The following is a 26,443-nucleotide window of genomic DNA, read 5'->3' as shown; positions in this document are numbered from 1 at the left end:
TGAGAAAACCTGGATTTGTGCTGGAAATGGCCCACCTGTTGATCACTTTAGATAAGCTATTACCAGCAGGACAGTGGGGTGGGAGGAGGTATTGTTTCATATTCTCTGTGTGTATATAAAGTCTGCTGCAGTTTCCACGGTAAACATCTGATGAAGTGAGCTGTAGCTCACGAAAGCTCATGCTCAAATAAATTGGTTAGTCTCTAAGGTGCCACAAGTACTCCTTTTCTTTTTACTCCCTCAAGTTCACCATGCAAAGGTGGCTTTATTCCACTTTTGCCCACCACCTCGAATCCTTCTCCAAGCACAGATTGCTCACAGTTGAGGAACTGCAACTCAGAAAACTCCAAAAGAATATTTCCTTGTGTTTACAGATTAGTGGTCTGTTAAATTCAATTTAATAAATTATTTAACTGTATACTGATTCTCTCACCGCCTTCCGCCCCCCCCCCCCCCCCGCTAGCTTGGACGGAAACTGGGAATCAAGAAACCAAAGTCTATTCCCAGCTCTGCCCTGACTCTAGGTCTGACCCTGTGAAAGCTACTTAAACCCTCTGTGCCTTAGTTTTCCCATCAATAAAATGGCATAAATATAGTTACGCTCTTTTGTAAAGTACTTTGAGGTGTCAGGTGAAAAACATGATATAAGTGAAAAGTATTTTCATGATTTTTTTAAAAAGGAATAGGCCATGCTTATTATAAAATATTGTCACTAAGAAGATATAAAAGCTCAGTTTGATAGATGACAAATATTTGAGGATATCTTTCCCAATTTTTTCTTTCATTTTGTCTTTCACTATTATTGTTTTAAGAGTATTTCCTAGTCCTTCATTTAGGTAACAAGAACTGATGTCACTTGTGAGTTATGTGCATGTACAGTGCCTGAAATCACTTCATGACTAGTTTTCTTTTATACACCTATAGTATAAATATCTGAAGAGGATATTGCTTAACCCATAAAACAAGGTGACATCATAATTTATTAATACAGCAGACATAGTTCATTGTTGTTCAATGCCATAAAGAGATGGAAATAGTGTAGTTTCCCAGAAAATATTGCTAATATTTCAAGGGAAAGACTTCCTTGATGCACCCTCAGCATGTGTAAGATCCTCTTTGGGTACTTCAACATTTTGGTTATTCTCTCCAGCATGACTTTGTATCCTTCCAAGATGGTTGTGTGAGTTCCCCCCTTCCCCCACCCCCACGCACCCACACTTTCTGATGACTCCCTTCCTCTAAATTCTCCATTTGTTCTTATCATTCATTCTAAGAAAACATTCTCTTCTCTAAATGCTGGGCCCAAATACTGATCAGTTATGCCAGTGATTTAAATGGCTTTTCACCAGTGTACTGGAAGCAGAATGTGGTCCCTTGTGTTTGCTGGTTTCACAAGTACTGCTCGGCTTCACACTTAAGTGCTTTGCGGGCATGGGGCCAGGTTTCACAGGACACAAGTGATGGCTGAATTCTGGCCAATATGTCATTCTTTACATACTTAGGCCTCAGTCTAGTGAGGTATTTAAGCACATGCTTAATGTTAAGCACTTGAGTAATTCCCCCAAAGTTAGTTGAATTCCTATTTAAAGGCTTGCTTTATGGATCAGGACCTTATAGTTTGATACTTCTAATATCAGTTTGGTATCTCTTTTTTTGAGCATTTATGTATCATTTAAATGGATGTATGATTTCTTTCCATATGAGAAATATTGCACTCTGTTCTCAGTGGTAAAAACATAGATTGTGTTTTTTAATAGAATGCTCATTACCTAGCTCTCTTTACTCCTGTATTTACATACAAGATCCTCAAGCATCCCTTTAATGTTACATGCCCCGATCCTGCTATGAAATCTCTGTGGATGAGCGGACTCCCATGTCCAAATGGAGCCCCCAGTGAGGCTCTGCAAGGGGCCCACCTGCACAGATTCCATTGCAGGACCGTGTGTGTGTGTGTGTAAAATACCATTCACCTGTACACTTCTGTGTATATCCTACCCATAAGCATAAATAAGAAAGTGTGATGGGGTGATACAATGCTTCTTCCTTGATTGATTAATGATGAAGCGTGGCCCTAGCAAATGTTAAGGTACCAACAAATACTTTATGCTTCATCGGTACCTGCACATAATCACCAGTGCTTGTTACTTTCCATAATGCATGCAAAAGGAGTACACGTTTTTTAAGATGAGTCCCTAGTGTTCCTATTTGTTAAATATTCGGTACCTCCCCTTGCCTTTTAAAGTTATGGCAAATTCTGGATTGCTTGAAATCCAGGAAACTGGCTTTGAATTTTCTTCATGTCACTGACACACTCTTTTTAGATACAGTCTCCCCACCTCTGCACACACACTCAGACGCACAGGCAGTAGACTTTTGCATGCAAAAATCACGCACTTGCACACGGTGTGCACAGCACCCCACTGATTTATTCTATTAGCTTCTGCGTGCTAATAACACAGTTGCAGTGTGGTGATCAACTGGTGCCTGTTAATTTCATACGCACAAATCAAATCAATCCCCCATGTGCTCAGGCAGCCCCTACCTAGACAATGGTTTCCTGCATATTAATTAAGTTCACACAAGCGGTGATTCTGATTACATATGCACAGTTCTCGTGTGCACAGCCAGCCCCAGCACAGGCAATCTGCTTCTGCATGTTGGGAGTTCACTACCCCCCTTGATTCCCCCTCTTCTCCGGGCTATATGTGGCATTTAGAAGCTCTGACAATCTGCTCCAAATGTTTTCCATATTTGTTCAGCCTCCTTGATTCAAATACCAGGAACAACTCAGCCAGCACAAAGCGAAGCGTCGGGGGCACACACACACACAAAAACAACCCCTCAACACGCCCATCAGCCAGAAAAAAAAAGTTCATCAACATGAGAAAAGAGGAGAAGAAACCTCAGAACAACGCATCCCTTAATAACCAGAACCAGGCAGGGAAGGCACCTGAAGGGGAGAAAAGCACCGATCCAGCCAAGCAGCAGGAGCCAGCAATGAAGAAGAAAGCCAAGGGGGATCCCAAAACGGGCCAGGAGGAGGAATCCCACACTTGTTGTTGCTGCCGTTTCCCGCTGCTCGTTGCTTTGTTGCAGCTGGTGTTAGGCATCTCTATAACAGTGCTGGGCTTCATTATGGCAGGCATCAGCTCTTCTTTACTAGTCAGAGACACTCCATATTGGGCTGGGATAATTGTAAGCATAAAGTCTGTTTCTACATAAAGTGCATTTGCCAACATTAATGCAATCTGCATGATGCTACACTTAAGACTAACCAACTGCATGTCCTACACCATATATGAGCTAAACTAACTATAAATATTCCTGCAATTATGTGTCTAATTTACTTTCCCGAGGAAACTTGCAGTATAATATAATCCTTCATATTCTTCCCCAAAACACCCAATACCTTGAATAAAATACAGGGTTGCTGTGCACCAGAGGTATATTATGTTACCTATTTACCTGTTTGCTATTAAATGATGGTTAGTAATACTGAAAAAAATGTTTACTACTTATGTTGTTATCCCCCCCAAAAAACCAGTCAGGTTTAAGAGGGTGAAAGTATAATTAAAACCCTCTAATTCAATGTGTTTATAATAGTGTCAGAAAAGAACTGGCTGTTCTTTTAGCTTCCACACTGTGATGAGTTAAAAAAAGACTGTAACTTAAACCCTTTCGTTCCCCCCTGCCATATCCCAAATCCTTTGCCATAGAACACACAACCTGTGGCTCTTGGGACTAAAGGGTTACTATGAAATGCAAAACAAGTAAGTCTGTAAAGTCTGAAGGGTGTGACACAAGCCAGCTAAAACGAGGAAATTTGAAGTTGTGAGTGACAGGCTAGCCTTGTCTAATGCAGTAATGGCATAAAAAACACAGTGGCAGGAGTAAAGGGTGGGGTCCCTGGTAAGTCTATTATGATCATGCACATACATGCAATCAGCTAAGAAATATAGCCCAAATCCTGAGCACAGGCCACTCCTGTAAAAGTCACTAGGAGTTTGGGGCACTCAGCATCTCTCAGGATTTGGCCTTGTTTTATTTAATCATTTTTAGAGAGACAGTACATGTGGCTATGGTAACATTCCTGTGTTGGGGAGTGTATTATACATGTTTTCTATGCCTGTTATTTTTCCCCAAAGGACCATATTTCAAGTAGATGTATTCTTACGTGTTTGTACTAATTCTGAGCATTATTCAACCAATAGAACATACAATCTCCCACCAAGTAAATACATGTTTAGGCACTTTAACAAAGAAAAGATTCTTGATGCAGTAGACCAGTGTATAGTGTACCACATAAACATAAATCCTTATTAGTTTGAGGATTATTTGACCTGAATTGTTATGGTTAATTGTATTAATCCAGCTGCTGCACATAACAATTACATCTTTGTGTTAGCAATCCTTATCAAATTATCTCTGAGACTTAAAAGTCAAAGGCCCAATCCTGAAAAAGTTGGAATGATCAGGACCTGAGTTTCTAAACAGACAATGGCTCGTTTTAATTAGCTCTTTCCCCTTTCTCTCTCTTCTTCCAAAATATAGATCTAAAAGTTCAGTTATGTCTTGCATGGTGAAATTCTGCCCTCACTTACAGAAGAGAAATTTCCAATAGGACTTGCTCCATTACAAGGTGAGGGTGAAAGGGGAACAATAAACTAGGGCATGCAACATTTCCACTTTGTTTTTTTAAGTTAATGTGTCCTAAAGTTTCTGCAAACACTGATGGTCAGATTCTCTTCTCAGATCCACCCTATGGATCTCCCAAATTTTGAATAACCTCTTCATTAGAAGGACAGATAAACAGCCACAAAGATTCAGGACTAGGTCTCCAGTGGGAGTAAATTGGCATTGCTCCATTGAAGTCAGTGAGGGCATGCAAGTTTACAGCTGCTGAGCATGCTCCTTGATTTGCCTGTATGCAGCCAACATAAAAAAAAAGCGGGGTAGACCTGAGAATCGGCACATAAAGCTGTGCTACCCTTCCAGAGGGAGTCCCCAGCCAGGCCAATGGTCATTGAGGTTTTGTGACCAACCCATAACTCAGGTAATATTTGCCATGATTTATGAACTGTTTGCAGGAATTTGGACTGACATTTGGATGGGTGTGGGCTGGGTATAAGTAATGCAAAACTCAGTTGTTTTGCATGGCTTCCACCTGAAGCCAGGCGAAAATTGGTACATTTACACTTTGAGTTAGCCTAGAATTTCAAAGCAAAACTCAAGTCTGAACTAAAACTCCTGGGTTTTGCACACATCAACCTGCATGACTCTGTGATGGCAGAGCTCCCACAGACACTGGGAACACAAGATTCTGGCTACATAATTCTTAGGATCTTTTTGCTTTGAGCTTTACAATCATTTCACCTTTACACATATATAGAAGACCTAAAGATACAAAAGTAATGGGTGCCAATTTAAGAATCTAGCTAGAGTATTAAATAATAATGTGTTGGCTAGACTTGCAGCTCTCAGTCTGTGGGTTGCTCCACCATGTTGGGTTACCAGCAGGTTTTGGTGTAGGCACATTCCTTACCAGCACAATTACACATGCCACTGATTGGGTTTCTGCTCACGCTGCCTGGTCTTGGAGTTGAATGGTGTGGTGACCATGAGAATGTTCTTCCTGATATATGTGTTTCAGGGAGAGTGAGAAGTGGAGAGACAAGTGTCTGAGAGCTACTGAGAAAACACACACACCAAATGTAGGGGAGGAAAGAGAAGCATGTTGTTTTCCATTCTCAGCAGCCAGGCTCAGGTGGAGGAGGTGGGGAATGGCACTGGAAGAGAGAGGTGAGATTGAGAAGTTGGATCTGTAACTCCCAGCAGCCAGGAGAGACGATGTTTAAGTGGAGCTCAAGTGATGTCAGGAGTGCTGTGGGAGCTGATGCAAAGGATTACGAGATATTGGTTCATGAGATCTTAAAAAATAAAGAGGTAGCTGAGAAGTTGTGCCATTATTTGTTTATATATGGTTGCACTGTGATGGATATGCCAGCTACTTGTTGGGACGCTGGCTGGGAAAGGTTGAGAACCTGTGAGCCAGAGCAAAGTTTGTCAGTGTAGCTCCCAGGGCCTTTGCCGGTGATCTGTAGGACAGAATATTCTGGAAACTATGCATTAGAGAATTTGGAGATGAGGTGCTCCATGGAGGAGATCTATTGTGTTAGAACACCCTGCATGCAGATATACTGCTCACAGTCTTTTGGGCTGGTATTAGGCCAGTGTAGAGATTGGAGATCATGCATATGGGCATGGGATGGAGTGTGTCTTGCTCATAAAACAAATATGCTCCTATTCTGTAGCAGAAAGTGCATCTTTCTGGAACTCATTTATTAACGCAGAAATGAGCAACATTGCCTTTCTTGGCAGCACAGCAGAACGGAAAGAGGTGGTGTAAAATATCAATATATGCTTGTTTTAGTATCATCCCACTCAAGTGCTCTTTTCAAAGTATTTGATTATTGTTCAGATTCACCAGCTGTTTAAGAACTGTAAAATATATTATCAAGACCTTTTTAATGAAGTTAAAGACAGTGGGCTAAATTCACCCCCAGTGTAACTCCATCAGAATTACAGCAGGAATGAATTTGACCCCCTAGCTGTTGTTGAAATATGATAGAAAAATGAAGGAAAACTGCTAATGTGTTAAATAGATCCTGACTGATTTTTTGCTTTATTAGTGGTAAAGGTATATTCAGTTAGGAACAGTGTGACAAAGTGCTTTAGTCTATTAGCATGAATGAAAGGGAACTTGTCTAGTGAAGCAACTAGAACAAAATGTTCCCAGTGAAAACCAAACCAGGCAAAACTAGTGTGGATTCAGGTTTCATTACAAATTCAAAACTTAGCCTCAGTTTGTTGTGATAAGACTCCACAAATCTGTTGAATAAACTTGGGCTGCTTTTTGGTTCTGTGGCTACTGTGTCACCTCACCACCACCACACTATAGGCAATCAGTGTGGACAGAATCTGGGACCCATAGCTCTGAAAGCACAGGCTTCTACCCCTGAGCAAAACCAGTAACACCATGGATTAGTAGCAGTAGTAGGCTCTTATCTTCTGTGTGGACTAGCTGCTAGAGAGGGAATTGATACACTTAGCCACATCACACTAAAACTATTTCAACATGAAACCAGGTGAAACTTAGCAATTTCAGCTGAGTTTCATTTGAAATACAAGGGTTGCTATTTAGAAACCAAAGGAAAGGTTCATGGGCAGAAACCACTGAGCTTAATGTAGTTCTAGGCACTATTGGGCTCTGTGCCCAGAAAGCAAAAGCGGAGTTATCAGTCTCCTGCTTCAGTCTCAATGACCTATTCCCTTTAAAAGCAGAATATACCTGTTGTATCACTAGAGCCAGGTAAATCAATTAAGCTAAAACAGGAGATGACTGAAACCTCTGTCCAGAGCTTGGCTTTAACTCAAGCTGAACCCCTTTTTATGCAATTTTGAAAATATTCAGATAAATGCCCTGCCATTGGAAGCAGGGCTTTCGAAGAGATGTGGCGCTGAGCTAGGAGTGCTGAATCATTTGCTAGGTTCTGTCCTGATGTGCTATGTTACTTTAGGCAAGTCACTTTAGGACCAGATCCTCAAATGTATGTAGGCCCCTAACTCCTATTGAAATCAATGGGAATTAGGCATCTAAATACCTGTGAGTCCTGGGCCTTAACTACTCTATTTTCTCCTCTGTAAAATGGGAATAATAATGATTATCCATCCATCTTTTTGCTTTGATGAAAAAGCCCTACAGAAGCATTATGTATTCTTCTTATTCTTCTTGTTCATTTTCATTTCCTTGTGGCCTTTCCACACCCAGATCCCAGTCCGTACTAGAAGCACAAATAGTGAATTTCTCCATGAAAGTCTATTCTCACAGTATTTCCACCATAACTGGAAGTAGGACGTGTCAGAAATCTCACAAGCAAGCCTGTTCCCCTGAGACATTCAGTTATTTCTCCAAACCTCATGGGGACTATCTTAAGTCAGGGGTGCTTATCAGAGCTGCCCAACAGGTTTTGAGGTGCCCCCATTTTAATTCTCTATTTTTTTAAATTATTTGGGTTTTTTAGGAGTCTTGAAAATCCCAGATACCTAAGTTCCTCCCAGACTATAGGTCTAGATGAATCTGTTTTTACATTTTATTGTGTTTTGGTTAAATATTAAGATCTACTTTACCGTGGTCCATAAAAGAAAATAGAACTGCTCTTTTCAGCTTCTGGTCTGAAAAACCTGATCTGGCTTTTGTTTATAGTTCTGGTTAATCTGTTTGGACACAGGAGAATAGTCATTACCATTGTTTTTTGTTTCTAGCTTGTTCAGGCTCTTGGAATCAAGTCTCCTCTCATTCACGCTGGTGTGAATCAGGACTGAATCCACTGGAGTAAATGGAGTTATGCCAGGGGAAAACTGGAGAAGGGTCAGGGCTGTTGAGATTCCCAGGCACACTTTCTCATGTGCAGCAGATCTCAAAGGAACTGTAGTCTCATTAGTTCTCAAACCCTCGTATCAGCTGGCCGTGCCCATCTCCAGAGGCTCTAGAAGAGAGAGAAAACTGTGGAATTCACAAAAAAATAAAACCCCTCTTCAGGACACACAAGAAACAGTATGTGGGATCTGCATTTAAAGCATAAAACCTGCTCCTCTTACTCACAACCATTTTTAAAGTGCTCAGCACTTTCAGTTGGCGAGAGATTCCCCCCCCCCCCAAAAAAAAAAAAAGGGTTGAGCTCCCATCTAGGCATTTCGATAAGGATCAGTTTTTTAAAAAGCCCCCAGTGTCCTACAGCTCCCATTGTGATACTTAATAGGAAATATTTTAAGAGCTCAGAACACAATGAGTTGATCTCTACTGAAAACCTGGCGACTTATTTTGGCCCCTGCGTGAGAGCTGAGCACTTCTTAAAGACTGGCTCTTAGGCATAAATTCCTGCCTTTCCTTCCCATCTCGGACCTCCAAGTCCACCCTCTCCTCCACCCTATTCTGTGAAAGTGAGGCCTATTCATCTTCAGCCTCTCAAACCCATAGCCTCCTGCCCTTGCCTCTTTATTCTCTTTCATCTCCTCCCCTCCCTTATCTTTAACTTCTTTCTTTGCTCCGCCGACAAATGCACTCTTGTTGGTTGAAAACACTTACCATTGACAACACTCTTAAGCTGCTGCCCTTTCTCCCACATTCTTTTTTTTTCTCCTTCAAGATGGTGGACCTTTGACCTTAAACTAACTAGACCAGTCGTTCTCAACCTTTTCCATGGTCTTGTTCCACACCAGGACATTTCTTCCCACCCGCACATCATCACAGAACTCTACCTCTTTCCCAGAATCTCCCTCATGTTTAGCAATATGGTGGCCATTGGCTTACTGATTCCTGTTCACAGCAGCCTGTGGAGGGTCTGACTTCCATCCTCTGAGTGCTATTGGCTTTAGGTTGAGAGCTAGTGAAGCAAGACTGATACAGGTTTTTATGGTGCAAAAGCTAGACAGAGTTTTAAATGCAACGTTCTATGAATGTTATCAATCCTCATTTATGTAGTGCCAGAAATGTATATGGCACTTTGTAAAACCTTCAGTAGAATGAGACATGCTTTTTGCCTCAGGCAGTTCACAGGAGAGACCAAACCAATAAAGACACAATGAAGCATGTGGCAAACAGTTCAGTAAAGGAGGGTATAGAAAGATTTTTTTGGGGGGGGGGGGCGCGAGGGGGAACAAGTGAAGAATAGTTCCTGAAGGTAACTGCTTTTGAGGTAGGATTTTCAGAAAAGAGAGAGAGAGAGAAGGCACCTTAGGGAGAAGAATCAGAAGGCCATGCAAGTCATTCCAGCCAATCATTGGGTTGGCTGAGGAGCTGGCCCCTAGTCCCATTTATGAAAAGGCTTTTAAAAAATATCTCCCAGCACTGCATATCCCAATAAGACTCTCATAATTGAGATGTTTAATTGACATATTTCCAGTGGTTAAAGCAGGTGACTCTGACTTTGAACTTGGGGTTTTATTCCTGGCTCTGTGCTGATGCTTTCATTGGCCATTCATTGCCAAACTTAGCTGCCTAAATCAATATTTAAGCATCTAAATGGGTGTCCTGATTTGCAAAGGGGCTGAGCACCTGCTAGGCTCAATAGGAATTTAGGTGCTTTGCACCTCTGGAAATCAGGCCACAAACACTTAATTTTTCTGTGTCTTCAGATTCTCAAAGCTCAATCCTCAGGTATTCCTGAGAGGAACATGACTCACCTTTGAGCTGGAGGACGTAGAGGTGGACATAAAGCAGCACCTGTTCCTTGACCCTTTGTAAGGTCACTACACCACTCCAGCACCCACAGTTCCCAGTGAATGCCGTGCAGCTCTATGGTCAACTTGTGCTTTTGGTGTAATGCAAAATTTCTTTACAAAGGAGATGAGGAACAGAGCCTCGAGCTTCAAAATTGGTACAATGATACATATTGAATGCACAGGGGTGTTTTGTTGCTTAATTGTTGGTAAAGTGCTTTGAGATCTTTGGGCAAAAGGGGTCATAAAAGTATAAAATATTATTGTACTGGAGTGTGCCAGTGAAAAGGACTTTACTATGCTATAAAGCAATGTAAATTACAAAATGGCCTTAAAATTGTCATATTGATTGGCTGAGGCTAGCTAGACAGGTGGTGTTAATTGTACTAGTATAGACTGGACAGGGCGTACTGTAACTTAAACTGATCAGATAAAGTGAATAATGTCCACCACTCCCTTTATTTAAGCTATTTATATCTAAATCATATTACATCCTTAACAGCTCCTACAGAAGGATCGTTATCTGTACACAGTCTCACCAGTATAAGAAGACAATACAAATTCATATGAACAAACTATAGTCCTCCCCTCCTGCCTTGATTTTTCCAGGCCACAACACAGGATCCTCCTCATTGCTATGCATGAGTCATATGCATTGGCTTCTCAGTGATGGGCCTTCCAAATTTCAGGCCTCAACTTTGTCCTCAATTATTATCTTTTCTATGAGAAGTATGAGCAGCTTGAGCAGGAAATATTTGATCTTCTTCTATACTGATCTGGGGGATGATGGGTTTGGCCATTTAAATCCACGGAAACTTCTTCACTTCTCAAAGTCTGAGAGAAGAGAGATACTTTCTAGTCAGCTTTGGACCCATGCTGGTTTTGGGGGATGGGTTGGTTGTTGCTATGGACACCTATTCTAGCAGCAGTTATGGATGTGGCTTTCAGTCAGGCTTTACCTACTATACAACCTGGCTGGGTTTTTAACTTTCACGAGTTATTAGAGAAACTACTTTCAATCTTTCATAAAAGGTGACAGTTAAAACTGGCACAGTCAAGGTAGCTAATGGAAATCATAGCCATATAGGCATCTATTTTTTTTTAATACAGGCCATCTTTAATTGGTCATGATGAACATCAAAAATTGGAGTTGGGGGGCGGGGTTGCTTCAGATAAATACCCAGAAATTTGGCTGTTTAATTTAACCTTCTTCAAACCACCTGAACCTCTGGGCTGTGCAAAATGGGGTACATTTTGTGAAAGAGGAGCTTTTGGGTTTTCTAGTACTTGCTTATAGTCTGGTCTGGAACTACCACTAAATAAACTAAGGGCTGGGGGAAAGCCAACAGGTGTGGAGGAGCATGTGGTTCGGACGGACTTTAGGGCCGTGGTTCTCAAAGCCAGTCCGCCGCTTGTTCAAGGAAAGCCCGTGGTGGGCCGGACAGGTTTGTTTACCTGTCCCGTCCACAGGTTTGGTCAATCGCAGCTCCCACTGGTCGCAGTTCGCTGCTCCAGGCCAATGGGGGCTGCGGGAAGGGCGGCCAGCATGTCCCTTGGCCCGCGCCGCTGGAGCAGCGAACCACGGCCCGTGGGAGCTGCGATCGGCCGAACCTGTGGACGTGGCAGGTAAACAAACCGGTCTGGCCCTCCAGAGGCTTTCCCTGAACAAGCGGCGGACCGGCTTTGAGAACCCCTGCCTTAGGGGAGGATCTATAAATGGAGATTCCCTATGTCCTAATAAGGAGGAGAGGATGGAAAATGATAAAATACAGGGAGGATCTGATGAGAAAATGAAAAAAGTCCCATTCAATTACATCAGGCAATAGGGGACAGCCAAAAAATGGCAAGTTTTTAAAATGCTTATATACCAATGCTAGAAGTCTAAATAATAAGATGAGTGAACTAGAGTGCCTAGTATTAAATGAGGATGTTGATATAATAGGCATCACAGAAACCTGGTGGAATGAGGATAATCAATGGGACACAGTAATACCAGGGTACAAAATATATCGGAAGGACAGAACAGGTCGTGCTGGTGGGGCAGTGGCACTATATGTGAAAGAAAGCATAGAATCAAATGAAGTAAAAATCTTAAATGAACTAAATTGTACTGTAGAATCTCTATGGATAGTAATTCCATACTAGAAAAATAAGAATATAGCAGTAGGCTATATTACAGACCACCTGACCAGGATGGTGCTAGTGACTCTGAAATGCTCAGGGCGATTAGAGAGGCTATTAAAATAAAAAACTCAATAATGGGGGATTTAAACTATCCCCATATTGACTGGGTACAAATCACCTCAGGAAGGGATGCTGAGATAGTTTCTTGACATTTCTTTAAATGACTGCTTCTTGGAGCAGCTAGTCCTGGAACCCACAAGAGGGGAGGCAATTCTTGATTTTGTCCTAAGTGGAGCACAGGATCAGGTCCAAGAGGTGAATATAGCTGGACTGCTTGGTAATAGTGACAATATAATTACATTTAACATCCCTGTGGTGGGAAAAACTCCACAGCGGCCCAACACTGTGGCATTTAATTTCAGAAAGGGAAACTACACAGAAATGAGGAGGTCAGTGAAACAGAAATTAAAAGGTACAGTGCCAAAAGTAAAATCCCTGCAAGCTGTGTGGAAACTTTTTAAAGACACCATAATAGAAGCTCAACTTAAACGTATACCCCAATTTAAAAAAACCTAGTAAGAGAACCAAAAAAGAGCCACCGTGGTTAAACAAAGTAAAAGAAGCAGTGAGAGGCAAAAAGGCATCCTTTAAAAAGTGGAAGATAAATCCTAATGAGGAAAAGAGCATAAACTCTGGCAAATGAAGTGTAAAAATATAATTAGAAAGACCAAAAAAGAATTTGAAGAACATCTAGCCAAAGACTCCAAAAGTAATAGCAATTTTTTTTTTTAAATATATCAGAAGCAGGAAGCCGTCTAGACAACCAGCAGGGCCACTGGACGATCAAGATGCTAAAGGAGCACTCAAAGACGTTTAGGCCATTGTGGAGAAACTAAACGAATTCTTTGCAGTGGTCTTCACTGTTGAGAATCTGAGGGAGATTCCCAAACCTGAGCCATTCTTTTTGGATGAGAGATCTGAGGAACTGTCCCAAATTGAAGTGTCTTTAGAGGAGGTTTTGGAACAAAATTGATAAACGAAACAGTAATAAGTCTACAGGACCTGATGGTATTCACCCAAGAGTTCGAAGGAACTCAAATGTGAAATTGTAGGACTAGTAACTGTCATCTGTAACCTATCATTTAAATCAGCTTCTGTACCAAATGACTGGAGGATAGTTAATGTGACACCAATTTTTAAAAAGGGGTCCAGAGGTGACCTTGGCAACTACAGGCCAGTAAGCCTCACTTCAGAATCAGGAAAATTGGTTGAAACTATCATGAAGAACAAAATTGTCAGACACATAGATGAACATAATTTGTTGGGAAATAGTCAACATGGTTTTTGTAAAGGGAAATCACACCTCACCAATCTACTAGAATTCTTTGAGGGGGTCAACAAGCATGTGGACAAGGTAGATCCAGTGGATATAGTGTAGATTTTCAGAAAGCCTTTGACAAGGTCCCTCACCAAAGGCTCTTAAGCAAAATAAGCAGTCATGGGATAAGAGGGAAGGTCCTCTTATGGATTGGTAACTGGTTAAAAGATAGGAAACAAAGGGTAGGAATAAATGGTCAGTTCTCAGAATGGAGAGAGGTAAATAGTGGTGTCCCCCAGGGATCTGTACTGGACCCAGTCCTATTTAACATATTCATAAATGATCTGGGAAAAGGGGTAAATAGTGAGGTGGCAAAATTTGCGGATGATAACTATCTTGTAGTTTTGTAAATCCCAGGCAGACTGCAAAGAGCTACAAAAAGATCTTACAAAACTGGGTGACTGGGCAACAAAATGGCAGATGAAATTTAATGTTGATAAATGCAAAGTAATGCACATTGTATATGTATGGTTAGGATTATGTTTTCCAATGATGGGGTCTAAATTAGCTGTTACCACTCAAGAAAAAGATCTCGGAGTCATCGTGGATAGTTCTCTGAAATCATCCACTCAGTGTGCAGCGGCAGTCAAAAAAGCGAACAGAATGTTGGGAATCATCAAGAAAGGGATAGATAAGACAGAAAATATCATATTGCCCCTCTAAATCCATGGTACACCCACACCTTGCATACTGTGTGCAGATGTGGGTGCCCCATCTCAAAAAAGATATATCGGAATTGGAAAAGGTTCAGAAAAGGGCAACAAAAATTATTAGGGGTATAGAATGGCTTCCGTATGAGGAGAGATTAGTAAGACTGGGACTTTTCAGCTTGGAAAAGAGGCAACTAAAGGGGGGATATGATAGAGGTCTATAAAATCATGAGTGGTATAGAGAAAGTAAATAAGGAAGTGTGTTTTACTCCTTTTCATAATACAAGAATAAGGGGCCACCAAATGAAATTAATAGGTAGCAGGTTTAAAACAAACACAAGAAAGTATTTTTTCACACAACACACTGTCAACCTCTGGAACTGCTTGCCAGAGGGTGTTGTGAAGGCCAATACTATAACGGGGTTCAAAAGGGAGCTAGATTGGTCCATCAATGGCTATTAGCCAGGATGGGCAGGATTGGTGTCCCTAGCCTCTGTTTGCCAGAAGCTGGGATTGGATGACAGGGCATGGATCACCTGATGATAACCTGTCTGTTCATTCCCTTTGGGGCACCTGCCCTTGGCCACTGTCAGAGGACAGCATACTGGGCTTGATGGACCTCTGGTCTGACCCAGTATGGCCGTTCTTAAGTGCTGTATTTCTCATAGCACAGTGATGGCCTGACAGTACTTACCAGCACTTACCATGCACTGGTATCTGAGTAACCACAGCATCTGCTTGTATGGTAAATTGGAAATCGCTGCCATGTCTCAATACTAGAGCTGGGAGGGAAAGAAACAGTGGGAATTTTTTGTGAAAATACTATCCTGTTTTAAAAATTAAAATGTAACAAAATTTTTGTCATAAAATTTGAATTGGTTTTGAGTATCTCTGTTCAGTACTTGTGTGGGGTAACTGAGTAAACAGTGACTTAGTGGTGACCACTGTGTTTTGGCACTCCTGGTCCAGCTGGAACCTGGAAATGAAACAGAAAATTAAGCAATCTTTGCTAAATCACCAGAGTTTCTGATTTGGGTTTTGTTTGTGCAAAAATTTCAGTTAGGTTTTTCTTTTATTCACCCTGGTTCACCCATCCCTAGTATATACTTTGGCAATCCTAGGTATGCTTGCCACACATTCACAGACATGGTGCACGTGTATCATGCCACCACCTGTTTTGTTAAATTTTTACATGGTCCTTGAGTGAGCCCCCAATATGGTTAAAATTTATCACCTAGTGATTCAAGATAAATGTCTGCCCAACAAAGATAAATGTTGATGCAGTATGAAAAGACTCCAAGTTGCCCCTCAAAACTAGCAGCCACAAAAGTCTTCAAGGTCAAGCCACAAGGTCAGGCTTGACAAAGCCCTGGCTGGGATGATTTAACTGGGAATTGGTCCTGCTTTGAGCAGGGGGTTGGACTAGATGACCTTCTGGGGTCCCTTCCAACCCTGATATTCTATGATTCTATGATTCTTCTATAGCAACTCATATTTAAGTTTCTACAGAAGACTTTTGTGGTTGTTGGTTTTAATAGCTACATAATGTTGTGAGCCTATACAATTGACTGTGGAAATTTAATCTTAAATTGGGAGAAATAACCACCTCATTGCTGATTAACAGACCTAATACAACAAAGATAATTACAGAAAAGTGCTCTATAAATTTCAGTAACTTTTTCTCTAGGGTTTTTTTTCTTGGAACCATACTATAGAATTTAATAGAGAATTTATATGCCTGGCAAAGGTACCTAGAGGATGGTTTAAAAAAACAAAACAGAACACTAGAGCTGTCAAATGATTTTAAAAAATTAATCACTATCAATTGCTATTTTAATTGCACTGTTAAATAATAGAATACCATTTATTAAAATATGTTTTGGATGTTGTCTACATTTTCAAATTGATAATTACAACAGTACAAAGCGTAGTGATTATTTTCTATTTTTGATTACAAATATTTGCACTGTAAAAAGATAATAGTACTTTTCAATTCACTTCATACAAGCACTGTAGTGCAATCTCTCTTTATTGTGAAAGTGCAATTTACAAATGTAGATTTTTTTTTTTGTTACATAACTGCACTCAAAAACAAAATGTAAAACTTTAGTAACTACAAGTCTGGTCAATCCTACTTCTTGTTCGTCTTAGCGATTTGCTGAACAAGTTTGTTTACATTTACAGGAGATAATGCTGCCCACTTCTTATTTACAATGTTACATGAACGTGAGAACAGGCATTTGCATGGCACTGTTGTAGCCAGCGTCACAAGATATTTATGTGCCAGATGTGCTAAACATTTGTATGCCCCTTCATGCTTCGACCACCATTCCAGAGGACATGCATCCATGCTGATGACAGGTTCTGCTCAATAACAATCCAAAGCAGTGTGGACTGACACACATTCATTTTCATCATCTGAGTCAGATGCCACCAACAAAGTTGATTTTTTGGTGGTTTAGGTTCTGTAGTTTCTGAATCAAAGCGTTTGCTCTTCTAAGACTTCTGACAGCATGTTCCACATCTCGTCCCTCTGAGATTTTGGAAGGCACTTCAGGTTCTTAAACCTTGGGTTGAGTGCTGTAGCCATCTTTAGAAATCTCTTATTGGTACCTTCTTTGCATTTTGTCAAATCTGCAGTGAAAGTGTTCTTAAATCAAACAACATCCAAGACTGCCATGACATGAAGGTAAGTATCCCCTCTCTGATGGTGGCAAGTAACAGATGTTTCAAAGAAAGATGCCCTATCTAAGAGAGGTTTCAGAGTAGCAGCCGTGTTAGTCTGTATTCGCAAAAGAAAAGGAGTACTTGTGGCACCTTAGAGACTAACGAAAGCTTATGCTCAAATAAATTTGTTAGTCTCTAAGGTGCCACAAGTACTCCTTTTCTATCTAAGATAGTGAGAGGTGACGTGTAGAGGGTGATTATGGAATAACTTGCTCATAAGGAAAGTTTCTTCCTAACTTCATCTATTAGTGGTTGGCTTATTCCTGTAGCATGAGGGTTTATATTCCTCTTTAAAAAGGTGCATTCTATTTAATATAACTCTGGGTATTCTCATTATCCATAAAAATGTGTAATCCTCTTGGCCTCAGTGTTATCATGTGTCATTGGGTTCCACAGGCTACAAATGTGTTGCTTTTCACTGTTTACTCTTTTGATTACAAGGATTATTTTCTAAAATTCCTGCTAACTAGACCATATAATAGAGCAGATGAGTAAAATTAGTCACCTGCATAAGTGTTTCCAGATAGGTCTTGAGTTAGGGCCCAAGATGCTCATTTAAACCAGATTTTCATCTCTTTTTCAGACATTTTCAGCTCTCCTGCCTCTCCCAACTCAGCACCATATGTTTTCCAAAATCTGTAGGAAATTCTTGGAAGGCAAATATACATCATTTGACTGAGAGGCCTACCTATTTTTAGGGCCACACTTTGGCTGAAATTGCAGCAACAACAAATCCTCATAATGTATTAGGCAGAAAAAAGAGCAGATTAGAATAATCCATGGTTTGGACAGCTGTAGGAATAAGGCAAACCATGTTCATATATCAGAGTGTGACAATAACTAATACTTCACCCAATTATATATATAATAAATATATTACATCAACATCTTAATCATTACCAGACTGTATTCTGCTATCTATCCTCCATCTTTGTGTTGAGACCTTGTGTGATTAAAGTATGAGAAAGTTACAAGCAACTTAAAATAAAGGGTGATTGGATAGGGAGGGCATATCCGGTGGGCCTTACTTAAGAAAAACACTAGTGAGTTCCATGGGAATTTGATCAAAATAAAATCCTCTGGATTTGGCCCCTACTGAATGAGTGGATTGTGTGTATTTATTATTATGCTTTTGGAGACCATATTTTTCTCACCCTTCGTTGCCATGGTTAGTTCAAGGAGTGTAATAGGTTTGAGGGAGGACAATTAGTCATGTAGAGCAGGAGGATGTTTTTGTGCTTCTGCTGCTGCCAGTCTGGCTATGCTTTTTGGAAAACAATCAACCTTTGTCCTTTGAAGACAGGTGTGGATGTTCAGCATGTGACCTTATTTTGGCAGTGAGAAATGAAGTTGGTGTTGCTGGCTTTTTTGCTGCAGCAGATTGGAGGAAAGACTTTTTTCACTGCTTTCGTTCCACTTTTTAGATGACTAAGCTATGTAAAGAGTGGCATCTTGCATACGTTGCTAGAATCTACTCTGCATATGTAAAATGGGTATTTGTAGTTTGTCAGTCACCATAGTATCATCATCACTAAATATTTCTTTTGTGGTATTGTCTTGAGTTCCCAATCAGGGACAAGTTCTCCAGTGCTAGGCACAATGAAAAGACAGTTTCTGTCCCAAAGGTCTTACAAGCTTTGGGCTATCCTGGAAAGGAATCATTGCAAGTCTAGTCATAAGTAATTGTATTTAGGTACCAGTATAGGGCCTAGTTCTGTTCCCACTGAAATCAACAAGTTAATAACTTCAACGGCAACAGAATCTATCCCTGTTTTCAGAAAACAGACAATTTCAACCATTTTGATAGTGGTTTTGTTTAAAAACTGATTAAAAACAACTAAAATGGATCCATTTAGAAACCTGCTAGATGGAAAGAACGTTGACATTTTCCACAAACTTTTTTTTTAATTTTTCAACCAGCTCTAGTGAATTGTGTTTTCAGTGGTAGAGGATGTAGTAGCCAAAATTAAACCTGTAAGTTTTGTAAGTACATCTGTATCACATCCAGGTATTTTTCTAGGCAGTACTTTTTGAAATTTAAGCTCCTGTGGATTCTTTTCATGCAACTATCTGTTCAAAGAGGGGTGTATTAGCTTATATGGAAAATTATGAAACAGGAACTTGAAATAAACTCAGATTGAAATTTGCACAGGGTTGAAATGCTTATTCCTAGTTAGTCAGCTAATAAGATCAGCTCTTATAAACTCCTAAATACTATTCTATAACTCTTATGGAATCTGTTTTGTTTGTGTGACAAATGCATATTGATTGATAACCCAGTGTTAAGGCTAGTGCATCTTACATTATATATTTAGTCAATAAGGCCTGGTAAGTCTGTTTCATGCTAGGATATTGCAATGGCTATTGAACCTCAGAATGTCACATTTCCTTTATGCTATTTTATAATCAACATTGGCAGCATCCATAACACACACATGCTAGAACATAGTCACTGAGGGAGTCTTTAAGAATATTTACCAAAAGATGTTTGTTCTATTGCACTTCATGGGCATAATTCAAAACTGATCTTTTAATAACACACAGAGAAACATGTAAATTGTTCTCTCTGACTGTTCTGTACTCAAGTTTGCTTCAAAGAGAGAGTCTACCTTTTCAAAAAACTTAAATGTAAACTAGATATTTGTTGTAATCCCCAAAAATCTAAGATTTGGGCAGGAGTTATTCTATTTACCAGTCAACATCAGCTGCTTGCCAGCTCCCTCTTCTTCAGATCTTTGGTTAACAAAAACAAAAAACACAATTAAGCCTTCTAAAATATCCTGTTCAAACCTTGCCTGAATCCTGACTTGATGTAATCCTTTATAAATGCCCATTAACTGTGCTCTCCAATTATCTTTTAGTATATTATTTAAATCCCAGAGGAATCCTACAAAGTGTATGCAGGATGGAAATTCTTTTGAATGATACTTCTTCATATTGAAAGATTTCTGAAGATGGGCCAGATCCTGCTGCTGTTCAAGTCAGTAGGTGTTTTGCCACTGACCTAATGGGATTTGGATGAGCTCCTATTTCTTTAGGACTTTTTTTACTGTAAAAGAATCCTAGCTTATCATTAGATATCATGTTAAATAGAATCAGAGCCTGGTTCTGCTCTCAGTTGCACTAGTTTCAAACTGATGTAATCCTATTGGCTTGTACTGAGCTGTGCCAAATTTACACTCTCTCATAAGTGAGCGCAAATCAGGACCATTGTGCCAAGAAAGTGTGTGTATGGGGGGGGAGGGGGTTCCCCCTGACAACCCTGTCAATGATTGCTGTCAGCAATAAAAAGAAAACAAATAAATTGGAGACAGTGTGCAAATCATAGGACCAGAACATAAATACACATGACATGGAAAGGAGTAAATAACACTGATGCTTTCTTTAGAAATGTTCTCAGGCAATACTACTTAACCATATCTTACAGAAATGACATGAAAGACAACTTTATGGGTAAATCTGTTATTTCACACAGGTTTTGGAGGGACACTGCTGTGTATTCAGAGATACTGTCCTCCTAAAGGGAAACTGATGGAAGAACAGTTGGTAGTATTTGTTTTCCCATTAAAGCATAAACAGGAATGTTTTTATTCAATACCATTTTACAAATTCTTGGATTTGTATTTTTTTCCTCAGTTCAGATGGCCCCCTGCAGTGTTGGGAACCCAAATACAATAGCATTGTGATAGTGTGTGGGAAAACCAGGTTGTGAAACTACTAACAGAAGTCCGGCTCCACAGCTGGTGCAGGCCAAGGGAGTTCCATTGACTTCCCTGGAGCGATGCCAATTTACATGAGCTGAGGATCTGGTCCAGAGGAAACAAAACCTACCAGCCTAGTTTCACTGAGAAAGCAGAGAGAATTCCTTCCAAAACACACATAGGATGAAAGAGAAACAAGAACCTTAGAACCCAACTGGGTTCCCATTATAGTCAATGCAGATTTCCCCATTGATTTTAGTGTGGGGAGGAGGAATGGGCCCTCAGATTTTTAACATTCATCCATTTTTCATAATCCAGGGTGCTACTAGTAAGGCATGTACAAAATACTGCTCAGTACCTAGGTGAGGCAGGATTTAACACCTTTTAAAACACACACACACACACACACACACACACACACACTTGAACTGGTCTCCTATAACTCACCAGAGTTAACCACATCCAGCCAACATGTTCTCAAAGGCATTAAACACCATGGTGCCCAGTGGTGCTTAAACATGTGCACATTAACTCATGTTGGCTATCATGTTTTAAATCCCCCCAAAAAACACACATACCTTTCCCCCCATAATCTAGACAGGGTCTATAACAATTCCTTCTGTCCACTCTGACTTGATCCCTTTTAAGGTCCTGGGCTTGTATACCATCCATGCTGCAGTCATACAGACCTGATGTAATAATCATCCAAGGGGCTCTGGCTGTCCCACTTCTTGCTCACCAGTGAGCTTGCCCCTCCCCCCATCATTTGTGATCAAAAACAAACAAAAACAAAGAACTTGCAGTAGGCCCCACCAAACCAAATGAGACTTTGAATGAGAAGATTAAAGGAAGTCACAAGATGGGATCACAGATTCACATCTGACAAGTGCTAATCTAAGACGTGGGAATTTCATAAACATAGAACACTTCTAGTCAAAGGTTTCAGAATCAGATTTAACGTTTATTTAGAAGTTATGAGAAAAACTTGATCAGTTGAAATCATTCCAATCTGTTGGGACCTGATCCAAAGCCCATGGAAGTCAATGGAAAGAATCCCATTTAGTTCAATAGACCTTGGGTCAGGCTCTTAAAAATATAATTACAGAAGATTTAGGTTCTCTAGAACTAAAAAGATGAATTACTACAATTGAGACCATATTGAGTGTGTGAGATGCTGCAGATATTACTTCTGGAGGACTTTTTTGTTTTTAATTTAACAATCAACAATGTTAATCCCATAGTTACTCATGACCACTCAGTCTTCTGTGCTGAGGCACAAGATTGTGGGATTTGAATGTTGGCATGCCAAAGAATGCCATTGTATTCTTCCTGAGCACAGAGGTTAAAATGAACATTAGAGGTAGAAGGGTTAACTTTGGGACATCAAAACTCCAATAAGGAGTACCAAGAACACAGGGCAGCAGGGAGTACATTTTTCATGGTGTGTTTAGCCAGTTAGGCAGCAGTAAAGCTTTTAAAAATGTCTTGTCTTGTCTTTTCCCCTGCTTTCACTTACTGATATGATAAAGGTGTGAGTATTGTGTAATTCCCCCCCCATACGTATTTGTTCTGTAGAGCAGTGTTTCTCAACCTCGGGTATGTGAACCCCTGGCGGCTCTCAGAGGTCTTCCAGGTGGTACATCAGCTCATTTATATATTTTCCTAGTTGGTTCTACAATAGGCGACAAAAAGCACAAGCGAAGTCCATACAAACTAAAATTTCATACAGACAATGATTTGTTTACCCTGCTCTATATACTATACGCTGAAATGGAAGTATAATATTTCTATTCCAATTGGTTTATTTTACAATTATATGGCAAAAATGAGGAAGTCAGCAATTTTTCAGTAATTTCAGTAAAATCAGCTGGGACACTTTCACATTAGACACTGTCTAATTTTATAAGCAAGTGGTTTTGAGGTTAAGTGAAAATTGGGGATATGCAAGACAAATCAGACTCTTGAAAGGGGCACAGTAGTCTGTAAAGTCTGAGAGACACTGCTATAGGTTCTATAGAGCACAAGCTGGAAGTCCATGGAGAGCTGGTCACATGGTTCTAGCTTTGGCTCCTGCAGGATTAGGGTTAGGTGAATTTTCTGGTGAGATGCTAAGTGCTCTCATTGAAGTCACACTGAAGTTGAGGATTTTAATCACCTCACAGGAACGCTGAATAATTCTTAGGGCTGAGCCCACCCTGAAGAGCAAAAGAAGACAGTGTAATTAATTCCTTTTAAAAAAAAATAAAGAATACTTGTTGCCCTAGATTCCGAGTTCGGAGTAGGGACTGTCCTTTGTAAGTGACTGAAAAGTGCCTAGCATGTAGTAAGTGCTACTGCAAATATAGAATACTGCTAATAAAGACTGTGACAGTACATAAATACCGGTTTCAGAGTAGCAGTCGTGTTAGTCTGTATCTGCAAAAAGAAAAGGAGTACTTGTGGCACCTTAGAGACTAACCAATTTATTTGAGCATAAGCTTTCATGAGCTACAGCTCACTTCATCGGATGCATTCAGTGGAAAATACAGTGGGGAGATTTATATACACAGAGAACATGAAACAATGGGTGTTACCATACGCACTGTAACAAGAGTGATCAGGTCAGATGAGCTATTACCAGCCGGAGAGCGGGGGGTAACGGGGGGAGAAACCTTTTGTAGTGATAATCAAGGTGGGACATTTCCAGAAGTTGACAAGAATGTCTGAGGAACAGTGGGGGGGGGGGGGGAATAAACATGGGGAAATAGTTTTACTTTGTGTAATGATCCATCCACTCCCCGTCTTTCTTCAAGCCTAAGTTAATTGTATCCAGTTTGCAAATTAATTCCAATTCAGCAGTCTCTCGTTGGAGTCTGTTTTTGAAGTTTTTTTTTGTTGAAGAATTGCTACTTTTAGGTCTGTAATTGAGTAACCAAAGAGATTGAAGTAGTCTCCAACTGGTTTTTGAATGTTCTATTTCTTGATGTCTAATTTGTGTCCATTTAGTCTTTTACGTAGTCCAGTTTGGCCAATGTACATGGCAGAGGGGCATTGCTGGCACATGATGGCATATATCACATTGGTAGATGTGCAGGTGAACGAGCCTCTGATAGTGTGGCTGATGTGATTAGGCCCAACGATGGTGTCCCCTGAATCGATATGTGGGCACAGTTGGCAACGGGCTTTGTTGCAAGGATAGGTTCCTGGGTTAGTGGTTCTGTTGTGTGGTGTGTGGTTGCTGGTGAGTATTTGCTTCAGGTTACGGGGCTGCTGGAAGCAAGGACTGGCCTGTCTCCCAAGATCTGTGAGAGTGATGGGTCGTCCTTCGGGATAGGTTGTAGATCCTTGATTCGTTGGAGAGGTTTTAGTTGGGGGCTGAAGGTGATGGCTAGTGGCGTTCTGTTGTTTTCTTTGTTGGGCCTGTCCTGTAGTAGGTGACTTCTGGGTACTCTTCTGGCTCTGTCAATCTGTTTCTTCACTTCAGCAGGTGGGTATTGTAAAAAACCTGGAGACATCTTGTAACAGAGAGGATAGGTGGTATTTAGATTCATGATCCTATCCCTACAAGCCTGAACCATCCTTTGAGAGATGACAGTGGTTACTTATGATATAAATAGAAACTCACCCTGGAGATCACTGATCAAATTCTACCCTCACATAGGGCTGATCAAAAGCCCACTAAAATCAGTTGGAATTGCACGTGGTCAAACACATCTCAGGATCTGGCCTGCAAATATTGTCCAAGATAACTAATTTTACTCTTTAAGTTTCTCCTGCATTGGTAGAAACCCAAACACAACAGCAATGGCTCATGCAGTAGAAACAGAAAGTAAAATGCCATCACAGATCGGAAGGGAGGCTTAGAGGTTATTTACATGCAAAGCAGCACTGACTTACCAAAAGTTAGTTAAAGTGGTGCAAACTAAAGAATTGTTATGTTCAAGGTGGTTTTGAGGATGAGCTCTCACTCCCTAGGAAATGCCTCATGTGGCCAGTGTAGTATACTTGCCTTCTCACGGTGGAGATGTTCTTAACTGAAGACATGGGTTGAAAGGCTGGTGTGTGGTGCCTTATAACTAGGTTGCTCCAAACAGATGGAGCTCATTAGCTGTAGTAGGGATTCCACTTATGAGAAGGGAGTCCAATTTCAAAGCCAGAACATTGGGCCTGGCCAGCCAGTTTGTAAAAGTTGTGCCATGCACGCATGCTCTATGGCCTTCATCTTCAGGGAGTATATCAGTACAATGCTAGAGCATCCCTCAGAAGTGATGAGACTGCTTTGCCCGACAGCTGTGGAAAAATGAGAAAAGGTTACCACGTTCTGGGTGCATGTGGCTAAAGAAGTGAGCTAAAGAACTATGTTTGATTCTCCTGAATGTAGGAACAATGACTGGCAAATTAGATAAATTGCTGAGATCTTGAAAAGAAAGAGTGCATATTCTCTGTATACAAGAGACCAAATGGAAGGGGTTGAAATCCGTGATCAGGAGGGTTACAACATAATGTATTGTGGCTCAGTAGCAAGGAAGAATAGCGTAGAAATAATCAAAGCAGAAATATTACAGGATAAGGCAGTGCAAAGAAAGAGTATGGCACTAAACAGAAAAAAATATTTAATGTTTCATACAATTGAGGAAAAGGAAGAATTCCAGATAGTGCTGGACCAAGTGATAAATGAAGTACCACAAGCTGAGTACTTGATTATCAGAGCAGAACTCAGACATGTGGGAGAACACAGTGAGGGCTATGACAATTGTCACAGAGGATAAGGCTTTGGAACCAGAAATGAAGTTGGTAGAAAATGTTAGTTAGCCAGAGCCCATGGCTTGATTGTTGCCAGTACATGCTTTGTAAAAAAAGGAGAAGCACTTAATTATGTACAAGAGCTGTTCCAATAAGTCCCAAATCAATTTCTTCCTGACAAGAGGAAGAGATCTGAAACACATGAGAGGCTGTAACGTGATCCCAGGACAGCAGATTGGGGAGCAACATAGTTTGCTTCTAATGGACATCTGAGTGAAAAGGCTCATGGGGGACAAAAGATGAGTTGTGGAAGAAAGACCAAAGTGGTGGAGGCTCACAGATAGGGAAGTTAGAGATGTAAGGATGAGGTTCTACAGAGATTGGACATGACCAAACTGATGAGTTTGGGGGGAAATGTCCACATATCACGGAAAGTTCACAAGCTGCCCATGGCCAGATGAAAAAAGGGAAACTTCTTGGCAAGGAGCTGTGGTGGTGGTAAAACAATGTGCAGGAGACAGTAAAGAAGAGGAAGGAAATATTTAAGTGATGGCAGAAAATAAGAATCATGGAAGGTTCTGAGAAATACAAGCTGGTAAAGAAAATACCAAAAACAGCAGTTGGAGAAGCTACAGGTCAGGTATTTAAAGCAATATACGCAGAACTACTAATGAAGGAAGTGGTGGGGGGCGGGGGGGGAAGGAATATATAGATTAGCCAAGATTAGGCAAAGAAAAATAGAGGACTTGGGAGCTGTGAAATCTGTCAGAGATGAAAATGAAAGTGCTGGTGGAAGATCAGTACCACAACATGTAGAAACCCTTGAGGGAGGTATGCTCAAGCAACAACTTCATAAGATCTAT

At 40.6% G+C, this 26,443-nt stretch overlaps 2 protein-coding genes across 4 annotated transcripts in view; one reads left to right on the top strand and one right to left on the bottom strand.

The window, feature by feature from the left end:
- The first annotated feature begins 2,689 nt into the window (after positions 1-2,689).
- SSPN (sarcospan) overlaps positions 2,690-26,443 on the top strand; it is a 37,653-nt gene continuing 13,899 nt past the window's right edge. The window contains exon 1 of one of the 2 annotated variants that reach the window (XM_048826309.2): positions 2,690-3,195. In XM_048826309.2, the coding sequence (XP_048682266.1) occupies positions 2,704-3,195 (492 nt within the window). In that variant the 5' untranslated portion in view covers positions 2,690-2,703. Of the gene's footprint in view, positions 3,196-4,894; positions 5,054-26,443 lie in introns of those variants that run through there. The other variant, XM_048826320.2, reaches the window with a different exon arrangement.
- Positions 23,594-26,443, bottom strand: part of ITPR2 (inositol 1,4,5-trisphosphate receptor type 2) — a 401,023-nt gene continuing 398,173 nt past the window's right edge. Inside the window, exon 56 of one of the 2 annotated variants that reach the window (XM_075121545.1) lies at positions 23,594-24,352. In XM_075121545.1, coding sequence (XP_074977646.1) covers positions 24,092-24,352 — 261 coding nt within the window. In that variant the 3' untranslated portion in view covers positions 23,594-24,091. The remainder of the gene's footprint in view (positions 24,353-26,443) is intronic. The other variant, XM_048825997.2, reaches the window with a different exon arrangement.

The sequence above is a fragment of the Caretta caretta genome, chromosome 1, assembly GCF_965140235.1.
Source record: "Caretta caretta isolate rCarCar2 chromosome 1, rCarCar1.hap1, whole genome shotgun sequence".
Taxonomy (NCBI): domain Eukaryota; kingdom Metazoa; phylum Chordata; order Testudines; family Cheloniidae; genus Caretta; species Caretta caretta.
The sequence above is the reverse complement of the archived record's forward strand: the minus strand, read 5'-3'. Positions and strand labels throughout refer to the sequence as shown.